The sequence below is a fragment of the Canis lupus genome, chromosome 25, assembly GCF_011100685.1.
Source record: "Canis lupus familiaris isolate Mischka breed German Shepherd chromosome 25, alternate assembly UU_Cfam_GSD_1.0, whole genome shotgun sequence".
Lineage (NCBI taxonomy): Eukaryota > Metazoa > Chordata > Mammalia > Carnivora > Canidae > Canis > Canis lupus.
In genome coordinates this window covers 28,833,031-28,850,375 of record NC_049246.1, presented here as the reverse complement: position 1 = coordinate 28,850,375, position 17,345 = coordinate 28,833,031, and the positions used below count along the sequence as shown (strand labels likewise).

The 17,345-nt window shown below is 39.1% G+C and overlaps 2 protein-coding genes across 20 annotated transcripts in view; one reads left to right on the top strand and one right to left on the bottom strand.

The window, feature by feature from the left end:
- Positions 1–7,560, bottom strand: part of INTS9 (integrator complex subunit 9) — a 101,534-nt gene extending 93,974 nt beyond the window's left edge. The window contains exon 1 of one of the 3 annotated variants that reach the window (XM_038573686.1): positions 7,244–7,560. In XM_038573686.1, the coding sequence (XP_038429614.1) occupies positions 7,244–7,252 (9 nt within the window). In that variant the 5' untranslated portion in view covers positions 7,253–7,560. Of the gene's footprint in view, positions 1–7,116 lie in introns of all 3 variants that reach the window. The other 2 variants (XM_038573685.1, XM_038573687.1) reach the window with 2 other exon arrangements.
- A 189-nt stretch (positions 7,561–7,749) lies between these two features.
- HMBOX1 (homeobox containing 1) overlaps positions 7,750–17,345 on the top strand; it is a 189,361-nt gene continuing 179,765 nt past the window's right edge. For 11 of the 17 annotated variants that reach the window (XM_038573691.1, XM_038573704.1, XM_038573690.1 and 8 more), the window contains exon 1: positions 7,750–8,053. The gene's annotated coding sequence lies outside the window, so the exon portion shown is untranslated. The remainder of the gene's footprint in view (positions 8,054–17,345) is intronic. The other 6 variants (XM_038573694.1, XM_038573697.1, XM_038573693.1 and 3 more) reach the window with 1 other exon arrangement.

The window sequence follows — 17,345 nt, the reverse complement described above, 5'->3', positions numbered from 1 at the left end:
CCACCCGGGCATCCCATGTTTTGCAATTCCTATTAAAAAATCAGTTTCTTGAATATCATCTATCTGACTACATATCCTTGAGAGCGCTAAAGTTCATTCAGTTGTGCTTTCAATAGATTTAAATGTTTTAGACTTTCAAGGCATTCCCTTCAGATATATGGTCAATCAGGGACACCTGAAACTTCCTGTTTTTCTCACAGTACAGTTCCCACCACAGTTCTTAGACTTGATCACTGAGTGCCTTGGGGTTGCTTTTCAAACTGTCTTGTTTCTCCTTACAGTCTTTCTTATTTCCCTTCATCCTTTTGGTTTGCAGTCTTGCTTTTTTTCATGATTTCTGCAAATTCTGGCATCTATCTTTTCCTTAGTCCTTCCTGATATGTGAAATTCTAGCTTCATCTCACAGATTATTCCTTTTCTGGGGATGATGCAGGATCTCCTCTGTCATTTACACACACTTGTCCTGGCTGCCTCTCCAATCCATTTGATCCCATGATACTGCTGCCATCTTAATCACTACACCCATGCATCAGCACTATCATTTTTTTTTAAGATTTTATTTATTTATTTATTTATTCATTCATTCATTCATGAGAGACACACAGAGAGAGGCAGAGACATAGGCAGAGAGAGAAGAAGGCTCCTCGCTGGGAGCCCAATGTGGGACTCCATCCCAGACCCTGGGATCATGCCCTGAGCCAAAGGCAGACACTCAACTGCTAAGCCACCCAGGCGTCCCGCATCAGCATTTTCAAAGCAATACCACAGATTCTTTTTAAAGATTCCTTTTAAAGATTCTTATGACACTATTTTTTTATATATGAAGAAATGTGTTCCCTTTTCTGGTACATTTCCCACATCCATATACCACTACCGTAAGGATGTTTTACTAAAAATGGCTGAAGTTTAAGAGACAAGAGGGTGTGAGGATTGATGAAAGAAGAAAGTTGCATTAGTAAGACACATAGTAAGAGTAAAGAAACAGATGGCATTGTTGGCAAGGGGGGAGGAAATGCATTCTCATACACTACAGGTACAATGGTAAACTAGTGGGCAAGTTGGCCATAACTGCTAAAATTTTAAGAAGGCATATTTTTGGATACAATTAGATGCATTATTTGACCATTACATTAAAAAAATACTTGAGCCAGTGCCCGATGATATCTCTACATCAGGAAGTTCACTGTAATATTGTTTGAATTGCACAGTAAACCCACTAGACGTTACTTTCCATAAAGGCAGGGAGTAAATGTTTTGTTCCCTGCAATACACCCAGTACCTTGAGCAAGGCCTAGTGAGACTGGTGGTAGGAAGATTTGTTGAAAGAATAAATGAATAATAATGGGAGATCTGAGGGGCTGTGTACGTCTGGACCTCTGTTGGCATTTAGCAAGCCAGGAGCAAATTTTCCTTCTGGAATGCTGGGTTTAACTGATTTCCATGCCATGTGACATTCTTGGTCCTTGTCAAGTACACTTCACTAATCATCAGAGTCAACAGCAGCAGCATTTGAGTGCTCAAAGCAAACCAAGCACAAAACAGATGTGTTATATGCAACACTAATGCTGTCATGCTTATATTGTGAGTCATATTTCTCAACTCATTGCTGAAAAAGATCTATTATTGGTACACCTTTTTTCATCTTAAGTATAAAAGATTTAATCTTCTGAGTTAACAACAATTATGACTTTGAAATGCCCCGAAGTAAAATATCCATTTTTATCTCACAGCACTGCTGAATAAAGTGTGTGACTTGGCCTTACGTTACATATTGCTTTTCAGTTTGAGAAAAGAAAGAAAAAACACCTACCATACAGGGGTGGTGATAAAACACAACCTTTGGGAAGCTCAAAATGATATTACATCATAAAGACACATGAGGGCACTCTAATCAACCAGCAAAGAGAAACAGAAAAGAGTGAAATCAGGTTGACATTTTAACAATTTGTATCACAATAGGTGAATTAATAAGCACTGGTAAAATTGTGAATGTTTGTAATTTATAGCAAGAGATTTTCTATTTTTGATCCAAGTTCTAAGAAGCCGAAAGCATTCTACAGTTCTGTAAATTAGAGAAATAATCTATCATTCTCATATCTGAGGTGAGGAATAACCACACCCCTTTCTAATGATTTATTAAATTAACCTTGGGGCAGAATTTGCCCCTTTCAAGCAAAGATCTTCTAGATCATCTGCAACTCCAACTGGTGTTTTATTTGTCCTCCACTGGGAACACTCAATGAATACATTTCTTTGCTCCATCTGTTTTCCTAGGAGAAATGTGAGTTAAAAGTTTGAGCCTTCCCCAAAAAGCCAGTAGTAATAGCACTTTGTATAAATGAGCAGGGATCACTCAAGAACATCTCCTGGACTTCTTGAGTTTTTAAATCTGTAAATACAACTACAACATATAATTTCCTCCATTAAATTAAAAAAGTATAGGGACGCCTGGATGGCTCAGTGTTGAGTGTCTGCCTTCGGCTCAAATCCCAGAATTGAGTCTCACGTCACACTCCTTGTATGGAGCCTCCTTCTCCCTCTGCCTATATCTCTGCCTCTCTCTGTGTGTCTCTCATGAATAAATAAACACAATCTTTAAAAATATATATAAATAAAAATGAATAAAAAAGTATAGCATAACAAACATTTAAAAGACCTTTCTTTTAGAACTTTAACAAAAGAGCTACAAAAACTACAGAGAGCCATGGATTCTGAGGCTATTAGGCTCATTCACTAAGGATTATCACTAATCTTTTTTTTTTTAAGATTTTATTTATTTGAGATAGAGAAACCAAGCACATGAGGGGGGGAGGGGCAGAGAGAAAGAGAGAAGCGGGCTCCATGCTAAGCAGGGAGCCAGGAGTGGGGCACAAGCCCAGGACCCCTAGGATCATGACAGGAGCCAAAGGCAGACGCTTAACCTACTGAATCACCTAGGCGCCTGGATTATCACTAACCTCAGTCATACTCAAATTTGTGTTTTGGCAAAATCACAAATAATTTCCTGTCATCAATCTTTGAGGTCGAATGTAAGAGTTAAAATGGAAAGTATTAAAACTTTGAATGCCAACAGTATACTGTAGTTGCATAATAAATCTTTGTTGACTTAATAAATTAGAAGATTGTCTCCATCTCCTGATCCATAGAAAGTATGACACATGCTGCATTTTTTTTTCTCTTTAAAGATTTTATTTATTTATTAATGAGAGACACGCACAGAGAGAGAGAGAGGCAGAGATACGTAGGCAGAGGGAGACATAGGATCCCCGGGAGGAGGCTGAAGTGGGACTTGATCCCGGATCCTGGGATCACACCTTGAGCCAAAGGCAGACGCTCAACTGCTGAGCCACCCAGGCGTTCCACATATTGCTTTCTTGAATTGCTTCTTACTATCTTAGTCACTTTAGTCTTCATCTCTTTGTATGACTAAATTCCTGGATATGGTATTTCAAACTCAATTTGTCAACGTATTCAGTATTTTTTTGTTCCATGATGTTTTGCTAAGGACCCTGATGAATTTTAGTTTCTATCCTTTGCTGAATTGGCCATCAGGCTCAATTTATACTAATAATAGAGCATGCTATAAAATATGCTAATTTAGAGGATACACTTCGAATTTTTCTGTTCTTTAAAAATAATTCAGGTTAACTACAGGTGCCAATAAGTTTTCTTCAGTTAAATAAAGCTGCCTGAATACTGCATTAGATTATAGCCAGTAATTAAAATCCTTTGAGATGGTATCTTTCTAAGGAGATATTCATGGATTATTTTATAATGACATCCATAGTCTTCCCTCGGGTGTGTGAAAAGCCATCAAGAGAGTGATGTGTAAAGTTAGAGCACTGTAAATGGTATTACAGAGGTTAAATTGGGTAGTATAAAAACTAACTTGGGCCTTCAACTCAATTGGTATGGTCTGATATGGAGCCCTTTATATTATCAAGGAAGTTTCCAAACTTTAATTTTTTTTAACAATAATCTTTTTAAAAGATCTTAATTTAATCAAACTCATATTTAATGCTAATTTAAAAAATAGCCTAGAATAAACTCTCACAGTGTGCACTCTGGTCTCCTTTTATTAAGAGATAACATATATCATGTACTTTGAAAGGTGCTGGAATCCCGGCCCTCATGAGGCAAAAGAGTCTGAAGGAAGGAATCTCAGATTCAGATCTTGGTTCTATTACATTTTTCATCTGTGTAACTTTGAGCCACTCCACTTTCCTGATGCTCAGACTTTTCATATGTAAAATGGGAATACTATCACCCAGATGGAAGGAGTAAGTGGGACACCACACCACAAGTACCTAGTACAGTGCCTGGCACACAGTAATTGCTCCACAAAAGGTAGCAAATATATATTTTTTTACTCCAAAGGATACCGCTTATTTTAATGTTTTAGATACACTCCTTAATCTTTTCTTATCAGTATTCACAGACCTTGACAATCCTTCAGAAATTATTTATTCAAGTACGACTCAGTGGGATCATACTATGTGTCAGGCCCTGGGACTATATGAGGGAGGACAAACATAAAACCCATAATTACCAGGGCTACAAAAAGAAAATGTGCCATGGAAGCACATAACAGTGGCACCCAATTCAAGGAAACCTTAAAGAAGTACTAAACAGAGACCTGAGACAAATGAAGAAATTAGGCAGGCAAAAAAAGCACTGTATGCAAAGCAACACACTTAAGAGTCCCTGAGGCAAACACATGGTGAGCTGAAGGAACTGGAAGATGTACAATATAATTGGAACCAAGAGAGCAAGGGAGATGAAGGCTAGGTACATGAGCCTGGAGAGGTAGGCAGGGCCATATTCTGCAGGACCAAGTAAGCCAAGTTAAAAATTATACGACTTTATCCTAAGGGCAAAGGAAGATACTAGGTTTTTATGGAACTCTGCAATTTAACTTATGGGATGCAGAGTAAAGAACAGACTGGATGGGGTGAAGTTTGAACGCAGGGAGATCAGTTAGAAAGTATTGTTGAATTCTAAGTGTCAAGTGAAAAGAGTCAGTCCAAAGGCAGTATTAGTGGGATGGAGAGAAAGAGACTTGTTCAAGAACAGAAGTAGAATCAATCAACTGGTCATAGATTGTGCATGGGGAGGGTATTTTGGGAAGTCATTATCTCAAAAACAATGATATCCTCAATAAAATGTATTTCTGTTTTTCATGATATAAATGTAAATAAAGCATTTTACATAAAGTATTACTACATATTCCTGAAGCAGTACACAAAGTTAAAAATTTTAGGCCACGAGATGATTTATTTCAACTTTATGAGGTATAACACACGAGAAGTCTTACTGAGTGAGCGTCAATGTTTTTGAAATGCTATGTTGATGGTAATTCTGCATTAAAGATCATCTAACAACTACCAAATGAGTTTTAACATGTAACACGTGGATTGAAAATAAAGCGGGAGGGACCATAGATATAATAAACACTTCTTCTTTCTACGAGGCATATTTTGGTTCTTCAAGGAAAAAAAATAAGTTTTTACTCTTTTCCCTTTTTACGTGTTTCCACGTCTGTAAATAAATTAAGCAGGAGGATATTATGAGCAAACCAAAGTATACATAAAGTAAACTTTGGCTCTCTGATACTCTCAGCCAAGTGCGTTTTTAAGGAAAAAATTGTTTCACACTTGCATGCCTTTTCACCAAGCATACCAGTGTGATTTATTGTTTACTGGGGAATCATGGTTTGTGTTCCATGATCATTCAGGTGCAAGCTTTTTTGTACCTATAACCTGAACCCTCTTCATGGAAGGCCCTGGCCTACTCATTTTTCTTATCAGTTCGAGTCCTTTCCAGGAAGCTGTCTTCCACCTTTCTCCCACCTCATTATCCTCTCAATTCCCCAAACCCTGAACACATCTTTATTTTACCGTGAATGCAATGAATTAATTCTGGCTTTCTTTTCTACCTTCTTCATTCAATTGCATGCTTCTACAGGGCAAGGCAGTGACTTTCAATTCTGCATTCTTAAATGTTTCCCACACAGATCCAGAAGCAAACGAACATACATAACCAGCTTTAAATGGCAGCAGGTTTGGAATTGAATCTCCTTTAATACTTTCTCATACTTCTTTTCAGGAAACAGCTGACACTGTACAGAGTATATGCGGGGGGGCGGCGGGGGGGGGGGGGCCGCACCGGAGCATACATTTTGGAAAAGTATGTTTAAATAAGAAAATAAACCTTCGGGGAATCCCTGGGTGGCTCAGCGGTTTGGCGCCTGCCTTTGGCCCAGGGCGCCGTCCTGGAGTCCCGGGATCGAGTCCCACGTCGGGCTCCCTGCATGGAGCCTGCTTCTCCCTCTGCCTGTGTCTCTGCCTCTCTCTCTCTCTCTCATGAATAAATAAATAAAATCTTTTTAAAAAAGAAGAGAAACCTTTTGTTTTTGTATAAACATCATAGAAAGTAAAGCCTAACATACTTGGCTGCAGGAACTTTAATTTTAAATGGTTGAGAAACAGCATCTAACACCTCCTAATTAACGCTGTTATTAATTCCATACGGGTAGAATAAACTAGTTGGATCTATGCAGAGTAAGTAAAATGCCCTAAAATAAAGGTCTGAGAAGCTTTTCTATAAGCAATGTGTTTAGGTTTTGCGATGCAAAGACTTTAGGTACACTGGCATGTTCCCTCTAACCTTGACCCATGCAGTCCCTAGGGTGGAATGCCTTAAAACCTCCTCTCGGCCCCCTATACGCAGGCTTTAAGACTCCAATCCTCCTACATCACACCCTGATTTCGTCCTTCTCTAAAGTCCTAGGGCAATTTTGTCTGTCACACAAAATTTAATAACTCCTCTCTGCCCAGTATTTTCTGCTGTCTGCTCACATCTAACAAAAACAGCCTCAACAGCGGCAGGGAGAAACGCTCGAGTGCCAACAGTATGGAAAGAAGTTAATCTAGTTCAACACTCACGTGGAGCTGAGAAGTCAAACCTAGCTCAAAAAGCCCAACCTCCGTTTGTAGGAGAAAAAACGCGACAGAGTCAACGTCTTATCTAACCAAAGGGACCCGTTAAAGGATGGAGATCTCCAGGCAGCTGGGGGGGGGGGGGGGGGGGGGTTGGGGGTGGGGATTAGATTCAAACCTCCTCAACAACAGCAGCGCTTTCCTTGGCTCACTCCATTTTCTACTCCCCTTCCCAAGGTGCAAACGAAGAAGTCCAAAAGGATACGGCATCACCTTTGGCCTCTGACCTAGGAGCAGAGACTCACCAGTTTCATATTGGACTTCTGGTTTTCAGCACCAGACACTCCACTTCTCACACGCAGAAAGCGTCTTCCGGTTCAATCTCCGCCACCGGCCAGCCGAGAGCATCGCGGGACATGCAGTCCTTTCTTCTCCACGCCCCCTTCCCCGGGACATCATGGGAAATGTAGTCTTCCCTGGGTGCATCTTGGGAACTGTGGTCATCTTTCTCTTCCGTCCCTTTTCCTCTCTAACGCCTCCTTCGGCCAACTCAAATTCATCCCCGCCGCCAATTCATCCTCCCTCTGCACCCCAGCATGAAATCATGTCCCCTCTGTGGGTCTGGGACGCATGGTATTCTGGGATGTGTAGTCCCCATGGCTCTGGCGTCCTCCTTTCCCCCCCTCCCTGTGGGAAGGCGGATTGGCGCGGGACTTGCCGGGAGCTGTAGTTCCCTGGGGCCCCTGGATGTCGAGTCCCAAGCTTTTACTCAAGGGAGGCAAGAACTACAACTCCCAGGGCCGCCCGGCTGCAGCAGGTGGGAGCGGGGCTGTTGATATCAATATGGCGGTTGTCAGCCAGACAAAGACAGTCAGTCTGATGTGATTGAGACAAGGGAGGTTTTCAGGGGGAGACTGGGAGATAGGGGCCTCCCCTCCCCCGTCTCCTCTTCCTGCGCCGGCCTCTACCCCTCCCCAGTCCCCTTCCGACTGGCGCCCCACGCGGAAGACACCCCTCCCCCTCCCGCTTTCCCCTCCTCCCTGCCTCAGCCCTTCGTACTGGGACGTTGGGGAGGGGGTTGTGCCGGGCGGAGAGAACTCAGCAAGGATTCAGAGGTGAGTCGAGCGGTTCTGAAGCCGGACTACCCCAAGTCTCTTTCCTCACTTCTTTCTCTTCACTTTTTTGTTGTTGTTGTTGTTGTTGAGGGGTTTTGGGGGAGTAAGTGAGTGGGGCTGGGGCTGGGTCTCTTAGGCGGCCGGATTGAGAGGAGGGAGGAAGCAGGGGGCTTCCGAGTGGGTAACCCGGGCGCAGGGTGTGGGGTGGGGCAGTTTGTGGGGGCGGCAATTGAAAGGCGTCGGCTGCTCCCCAACTCTCTCTGTTTTTTTTTTTTTTTTTTTTCCTCCTGGTTTCTCCACTGTGGGCGGAAGGTTTGAATCCTGGAGGTGGGGTCTCCTGTCTGGAGTTTGTGAAACTGCGAGGTGAATTGGAGGTGCTGTGTGGGGTCTGTTTGGGGTTTGTAACTGTGTTTTAAACTGTGACGTGTACTTGGTGTGATGTGTTAAGCCTTGAATAAACGTGTGTTCGGTGGGAAGTTAGGTAGCCGGAGTCCTAGCTTTTATCTGGGCCTGGGCAGAGAAGCATGTGCGTGAGGTCCGGGTCCTGGACCCCTGGGCTCGGCGGCGTGGTGCGGGGTGGCCGGGGTGAGCAACTCGTTGGGGTCCCATTACCCACCCGCTCACACTTCTGCTCCCCGCTTCCGCCCCCTCCCCTGGACAGATCTCCACGCTCCACCCCCCAAACTCCCGGCTGAAGAATTTTAGACATGAGGTGGTGTGGAGCTGGATTTTTTTTTTTTTTTTTTTTGGCATCCTTTAAGTCCAGAGGTAGGTGGGAAAGGAAAAGTGTTCTTTAATATTTTATTCCGGAACCGTGTTTTGGTTACACGATTGGGGCTACTTTGAAAGGAGTCCTCCACCCACCCTCACACCCCGAAACAGTAGGTGGATGTGTGTCGCCGGGTTCACGTTAAACGCATCAGATAACAGCACTCGAGGTTGGCGGGCGTGCGGCGGGGGTCTGGAGTGCTGCTGACACGGGTATGCGTCTGTCTGCTGCGTGCCTGCTGAAGACACAGGATGACGGCCGTGTGTCTGGGGACAGGGGACACTTATTTTCGTAGTGGGGGGGAAAAACTGTTGGAGATTATTGGGGTGGGGTTGGGGGGGGGCGAGGGGAGTAGCTGATAGGCGCTGGTTGTATTTTTCGTCTACCCCACCCTGTTCTGTCTCGGATTTGCCTGAAAGCTGGTATGGAAGAGTGAGGAAGCAGTGGGTGAGTGGGGAATGGAAGGCAGTTGACATTAAAGATACTATACTGTATAAAGTTGAATGGTATAAAGTGATTGCTGGTTTTGTTTTTTTTTTACCTTGAAGCTTTAAAAATTCTTATGCATCTAATAGGGTAGAGTGATGTGTGTGACTAGTTCATCTCTCCGGGATCCTGCAGGTATAGAAACCCCTCTTCCCTTCCCTCCTTTCCTTCCTTCCTTCCTTCCTTCCTTCCTTCCTTCCTTCCTTCCTTCCTTCCTCCCTCCCTCCCTCCCTCCCTCCCTCCCTCCCTCCCTCCCTTCCCTTCCCTTCCCTTCCCTTCCCTTCCCTTTCCTTTTCCTTCCTTCCTTCCTTCCTTCCTTCCTTCCTTCCTTCCTTCCTTCCTTCCTTCCTTCCTTCCTTCCTTTCCTTCCCTCCCCTTCCTTTCCTTCCCTCCCCTCCCTTTCCTTTCCTTTCCTTTCCTTTCCTTTCCTTTCCTTTCCTTTCCTTTCCTTTCCTTTCCTTCCCTTCTTTCCTTTCCTCCCCTTCCTTCCTTTCCTTTCCTTCCTTCCCTTCATCCTCCTTCGGTCCTTCTCTTCTTTCTTGGCGTGCTACCTTTCTCTTCCCGGATGGACATGATGCCTCCTGTGCCTGTTTTGTTTCGTTTGCGCTAATAAAGAGTTGTGCTTTCCGTGATTTTACTATAAAAATGCATCATTAGATGAAAAGGACTTGCATTTGTTTTTACTTGCATTTATGCCACAGGTAATTGTCACGTCGGATTGAAGTGCTTTGCGTTTAAACTGATTTTAAAATGACACAACTAAGTTGTTAGATCTAGTTGAATTGTGTTCATAAGCCAAGTTTGGGAAATTTGAATTCTGATTTTTTTTTCTCAAGTTTCAAGTAGAGTTATCTAGGCAAGAAGAATGAAATACCATCTTTTTTTTTTTCTCACAGTCTTTAATATTTAATGACATTACACCAGAATTTAAGACCATGTATTTTGTAGTTTCTTCAGTCTGAAATAGAAGTTTTTCAGTAGCACTCCTTCAGTGACAGTTTTTTTTTTGTGTGTGTGTGTGTGTAATGGACCTTTACATAACTAAAGAAATTGGTATAATTGCTCTTTTGATTGTTGAGACTTAGGGTATTTACATATTTGCCTCCAAACTTAACAGTTCTGGAACCTGTCAGTAAAGGACCTTAGATTCCATAAAAACTGAAAGTCACATAGATACAGTAGGTAGTCTTATGATGTGTTTTATAAGCTTTGATTTGAAATTTCTGCAATTGATCATTCACACAGATTGGCTGACTGTAAACGTGAGGTAGAATATATATTTAGATTGACCTGAATAGAAAAAAAAATTGATGTCTTCTAAATCTCAAATTTAGAATATAACTATGTGATACAAAGTCAAACCTTTGGTGGTTTTTTTGTTTTGTTTTTGTTTTTGTTTTTTTTTTTTTGACTAGGATGTCTAGAATTTTTTGTTTTAACCTTCTATCTTACTCTGAAACATTACTTTGCCAAAACTGGAGGAAAATCCTATGTAACTACATAATAAAGTATATTTTTGCTGAAAGATATTGTTAGATGTGGAGTTTTTTAAATGTTCAATACTTGTTTTAGAAATAAAAAGCTAAAATATTTAAGAGTTGGAAAAACGAAACAGTATTTCTTTCCCACCTACCCGTACCTCAGATTTTCTTTTTATTTGTTTTCTTCCATGAAAGTGCAGAATTACTGGGAAGAGCTTTCATTAAACTTTTCTGACTAGTAGTCTGGTTAAAATCACTAAAAGCAAACCAAACATATTCCTTGCATTTGGCGGGTGGGGGTGGGGGTGGGGTTATTCTGTTGCATTTTAAGCACCGAGCATTAAAATGATGTAAAGCCTTTACTGCAGGTTAAAGCATAAAACATTGTCAGCATGTGGAAGTCATATGGTTTATGAAAAAAGTAGAAAATCAGGGCATTGGTGCCTGTCCAGCATAAAATTTCATCCCGTAACTGTGAAAGACACATTTATTTTAATATGATTGCTTCTAAAAATGTTGCCTGTATTATGGGAAGTTGAGAATCCAAACTGTTTTTAACCAATCTGTTGCTAGTTTAGTGTACTGTGTATCATGAATACTGTGGTTGCAAATGTGCATCAAGGAGCCTTTAGGGGTCAGCTCTATGTTGAACGTCTTTAGTGAGGCTACGTTCTCATTGCTGTATGAACAGATTTCACTCTTAGCACAAACCCTTAGTTGAAGCATCACTAATAGAAATTTAATAGCCCATTATTGGTAAGTTATAAAATATATTGCACCAAATCTCTATTGTTTCATCATTTAAAAAAAAATAGAAGTAGCCAGTTTATGACAATTTTTGTGGCAAGTATCTATTGGAATGGGATTGCTTGTGTCAGTAGTTGTTGAATACATTGCGGATGTTTATGCTAAATTTGTTCATTTGGGGTCTTGTGTATTTTATAATCAGTCCATCCAATTTTAAATGTTGCAGACAACTTCCAGGTTTCCTGTAAAACTACATTTGCTTTTTTGATTCATTTCTTTGCAGCTCTTGCTTCTATTATTTTTGTATGCAGATCTTTAAACTTGAGTTATTTTTCTTGGAAATTAGAAATGTATCCTAAGATGTCATTTTTCATAAATGAAAGTTGGTATACCACTCAGCTTTTTAATAATGTGAATGCTTATAGGTAAAGTAGAAAGTGCTCAGTGAGAATGTGTTGGGTTTGTTTAGAAAAACTGCTTTATTTAGGTTTTTTTGGCTTCCAGAATTATTTAGCTTTTTTTTTTTTTTTTTTTGCTTTTTGGCCAGATTTTTCTCTTAACTGTTGGCTTTTGCTTTTCAATTTAGTAGAACTTTAATTTGTAAAAAAATTGTTATGAGTGGGAATCACAGCTAGTTTAGAGTGTCATATAGCTACATTTACATACTCACTTACATAAAGCACCTTTATGTTTGTTTATATGTGAAATTGGTCTATATCTATGAGACCTGCAACCTGTAAAAAAGGAATCTGAACCACAAATAACAGGACACCAAACAGTGGCTCAAACTAGAAGCCAGAGTAACTACCACCATATGCTGTCCACATTATAGAAGCTATGGAGATTTTCAGTATCATTATAAATTGTTGTTTTAACATATTCTGCCAAAATCTGTTTCTCTCAAAATGGAAGCTATTGATACTGATTTTTTTCTGAAAGTAATGTTACTTAATATGTGACTTAGATTCCCAGGTTCAGCTGTCTCCCCACCTGACCCATACTGGTTATGCGGCCCATCATAAGTACAGAGTAAAGATTTTTCTGACTGATTATTTGAGGTATAACTTTTAGTTAGAGTCTATTTAACAGAATCCAGTACTTTAGATAACTTGTTTTTCTTGATCTTAGATGAAACAAGTTGGAAATTTACTATAGTATGGTCTTGGACACTTTCCAAGAGTATTTAGTTACTGGAAGGCTTTGGCTTTAGCATAGTTTTACCCTTACAATGTTAATAAGTTTGAAGTTACAGTAAGTTTTTCCAGTAGTTATTATAATTCTAATGCAGTACTTTACAGGTCCTTAACTTGGGGTATAAGGATAGTGTTTTTTGTTTTTGTTTTTTCATTTACAAACAAAAGTTTAAAAAATATATTTAGCTTGAAGTTATGAGTTATATACCTTTTTTGAATTTTAAAACAGGTGTCCATAGATCCCTGTAAATGATATAAATGATAAAATGATTCTAATTCACTCAAAGAGCATTTAGATTTTTTTAACTTAGAGTGCTGATTATGATAAGAATGTTTACTAAGTTGCACATATTCTCTGTGGCTTTTCTGTTTCTTATGTTCAGTGATGGTCTGGAGACGGTTTATGGAAAACATTTAATAGCTCTCTTTATTGTATGCATATTAAACAATTAGTATGGAGTTGCCAAGGGGCAATAATTTTAATGTATATAAGTTACAGTTTTCAAAGAGGTGAAAGTCAAATGCTATGGCTATTGCTGAAATGAAGATGACATGAAACTACATTTATCTGCTTTAAGATTTTGATAAAATAGTGATCTGATTAAAATGTGAAGCCGTGGAGTTGGGCCCACTTAGTCAAACCTTGAGTCAGTCATTCTGACTCTCCACATCCAATCATAGAATCAAGTTGATTTTACATCCTTCATATCTGTATCAATTGACTTCTTTTTATTGCATGCTTTTCCTTAATTCAGGCCTTCATCATTTTGTCTTGCCACATCAATTTCTTAACTAATCTTCCTGCGTTCAGTATTTTTTAAGTCATTTTTTACTACTATTTGAGAGATCTTGCTAAAGCAAAATGTAAATTTGATTGTTAGCCATACTTTGCCTGTAATCCTTCATTGGCTCCTCAGCCTTTCAAATTATTCCAAACTGTTACTCCATCTGTGTCCAAATCCTGGCTTTGCCAGTTACTAGCTATGTGACTTTGGGCAAGTCATTTAATCTGTTTCTCAGTTTCCTCATCTGTAGAATGGGGATAAATAGTCCTCACTTCATAGGATTATCATGAGCCCTTAGAATACTGTTAAGTCCTTAGAATGCTTTAGGAATATCGTAAATGTTTCTTATTATTATCATGTTACATGATGTATTTTGTGTTTTAGTTCCTGCCTTATATTTTATCATTATCAACCCCAGAACCTGTGTCTTATGCATGCCAAACTACTGGTAGGCCAAACAGGCACTTTTTAGCATAGCTAAGGACGATGGGGTATTATTAGTCTGTAAGGGTTGCAGTTTTTAGTAATGTCTTCAAAAGTAAAGAATTAATTGTGAACTTTAAAACATATTGCTGTATAAAGAATGATAGTATATTCTGTTGCCCTGGTTTCTGTTTTTTTCTTCAAAATAAAAGGCAATGTGAGTTAGATTATTGCCTAATTCAGGCAATTTAAAATTTATTTTCTTTGCCTTGTTAATACATTTTTATGTTTCTAACTTAGATTTCCCCCTTGGTAATCCAACATTTTTATCATCTCACCTAACTTCATGAAAGACCCATTTGATTTCGTATATTTTTTTTCACTTTTATTCCACAAATCCAAATTTTCTCTCCTTTTTAGGTAATTTTTTTTTTTTTTTTTAACATTGCTATTGAGACAGTTGAATAGTTGCATTATATGATCTGGAAGTCTCTTTGACAGACATATGTTTTATTTACATACTAATGTTTATACTTGAGGTTGGGTGGCTAGTTTATTTCCACTGCTTCAGTTGGTTTTCCAAAGTGGTAGATGATACACATATGGTGATTTATATCAGTGTCTCATTCCTCCCTCAAGGAGGAGAAATAATGTCCTGTTTTGACCACACTGAGACAAGGATAAATGTTACCCAAACCTATGGTATAGAAGTGGAAGGATGATAGCTGAGGTATCAGTCCAGACTTTAGAATGTAATTTTTGTAGGAGGCTCTATTATTACTATAGTTTGCAACCACTAATTTAGCCAGCATTTACCTTCATGGAACATAATTATTCATTGTGGAGAACCTGAAAGTAGCTATTCTGAATATTACCTTTATTTGGTTGAAAACCCATTTTCTGGAGTCAGAGATAGCCTATGTTTAGTTTTACATAGTATCTATTTAGAACCACTCAGGACAAGAATAGTTGCTCTACTATTCTGTTGTCCAAGGAAGACCTCTCTGAAAAGATGACATGATCTTATTTATTTGAAATTCTGTATCATCTTTTCAATAAACTGTCATTTTCCTCCAAAGGTAGTAGGTCCAAGGTTAAATAAAAATATCTTTGAGGTTTTTTTCCCCCCAGAATGGTACTCTAAGTATGATCATTTAAAAAAAATAAATAATTGCTTTTATTACAGATTAACACAGGTATCAACTGACCTGGTCCTCTTCCCTAAAATAAGGAATTATTTAATGAGCACAGGTTATTGGTTACTTCCGATTTTAAGTTCCATTTTCTGAAACAGAATGTCTTAGTTGACAACATGTCAATTAAATAACTTTGTTATTGATAGTTTAAGTTTGTATGTATAAATGATTAGGTTTTTGTTTTCTAGTCAACTAAACAGGGTATTTAGGTTAATTTAAAAAAATATATAAGGCATTTTTGTTATTAATTAAAGTAATAAGTTGTTTGCTTATTTATTTTTAATTTTGAAATAATTATAGGGGCACCTGGGTGGCGCAGTGGTTGAGCGTCTGCCTTTGGCCCAGGGCGTGATTCTGAGGTCCTGAGATAAGAGTCCCATATCAGACTCCCTGCAGGGCGCCTGCTTTCCCCCCTGCCTATGTTTCTGACTCTCTCTCTCTCTCTCTCTCTCTTTTTTAAAGATTTTATTTATTTATTCATGAGAGACACGGACTAATAGAGGCAGAGACATAGGCAGAGGGAGAAGCAGGCTCCACTCAGGGAGCCGGATGTGGGACTTGATCCTGGATCCCAGGATCACAACCTGAGCTGCAGGCAGGCGCCCAACCACTGAGCCATCCAAGCATCCCTCTTTCTGTATCTCTCATGAATAAATAAATAAAATCTTTTAAAAAATTATTAAAAATTATAGATTCACAGGAAGTTGCAGTGGAGAGGGCCTATACCTTTCACCCAGTTTCCCCTAATGGTTGCATCTTATGTAACTTTAGTACAGTATTAAACAGGAGATTGACGTTGGTACAGTATGTGCCTGTGTAGTTCTATGCCATTTTAATCACGTGTGAATTCTATAACCAACACCACAATCAGGTACTATTGAAGAACTCTTCTGCTGTTACAGAGATTGAATAATGCCCCCTTAGTCATAAATTTTGTCTTGTCAAATATAACTAAGGAGAAGGACATCGATTATTGGATCAGTAATTTCACTCTTTAACCTTTTGTAGTAGTTCAGAAATTCTTTTGGCACATCTTGAAGTTTTTATGGAAAATTGTAATTAAACTTGGTTGTGAGAATTTAAAAATTGGCAAGCTTTACATAATTGAGGATTTATAATATTAATGACCATTAAACTTTTTAGTAAAAATTAGTAACGTTGAAAATTTCTGTAAAGAAGCATGTAAGAGGGACGGACGCCGTGGTGGCTCAGTGGTTGACCGTCTGTCTTCGGCTCAAAGTGTGATACTAGGGTCCCAGGATCGAATCCTGCATTGGGCTCCCCTCAGGGAGCCTGCTTCTCTCTCTGCCTGTGTCTCTGCCTCTCTCTCTTTGTGTCTCTCATGAATAAATAAATAAAATCTTAAAAAAAAAAAAAAGCATGTAAGATTTAAATGAATTCAAAGCTTAAGTGATATATTTCTTGCCAGACAAGAAGTATGTTAGAATCGGTATTAGATAAGCAAAATTGCAAGTATTCTGATGTTAGTTTGGTCTTTAACAGTGTTAAAGCAAATTTGTCAGATGAATTGATAGTGAGCTCATACCGTAGTTTTATTTTGATTTGTTGTAAGGGGACTCTCTCTGGAGAAAATCAGTTCAAAGATTGTTTCTAGAGAAAGAATCTTTAGAGGAAGAAAGGGGTTCTAGATACTCTTGTTACTCTGGGTACAAGAAAGGACCATCAAGTTAAAGGCTGATTACAGGACTGGCCTTTGCCTTCCCTTTATCAACTGTGTAAGTTATGAAGCCTGTCTTCAAAGACAAGGCTATTAATTTAATATACTACTGATTATTTTAGACATCGGACAACAAAGATCTGCTTTAAACAGGCTAACAAAATATTTTGAAATATGTTACCAGAAAAGATCTATCATGTGGGCTTTTTCTCCTTTGAGTTTGAGATAGTTTTTTATGCACACTGATAATTTTCTTTGAAAATATCAATTAAATTCTAATTTCTTTCATTGACAAAAATATGATAAGTATTGGTAGTATTTTCTGATAAGTCGGATTCATATTTAGAGAACTCTTTGGCTAACCTGAAATTTCACTTTCTTCCTGGTGCATTTTTTTTCCTCTTTGGATTTATCTGTTGCCAGCTTTTTATTTATCTTGGTGTACATTCTAAAAAAAAATAGTGCTTTAATCAAGAGTTCTTTGGCTTCAAAGAAGGTTGTTGTAGGGATCCAACTGTTTGGGGTTGTGCGAAA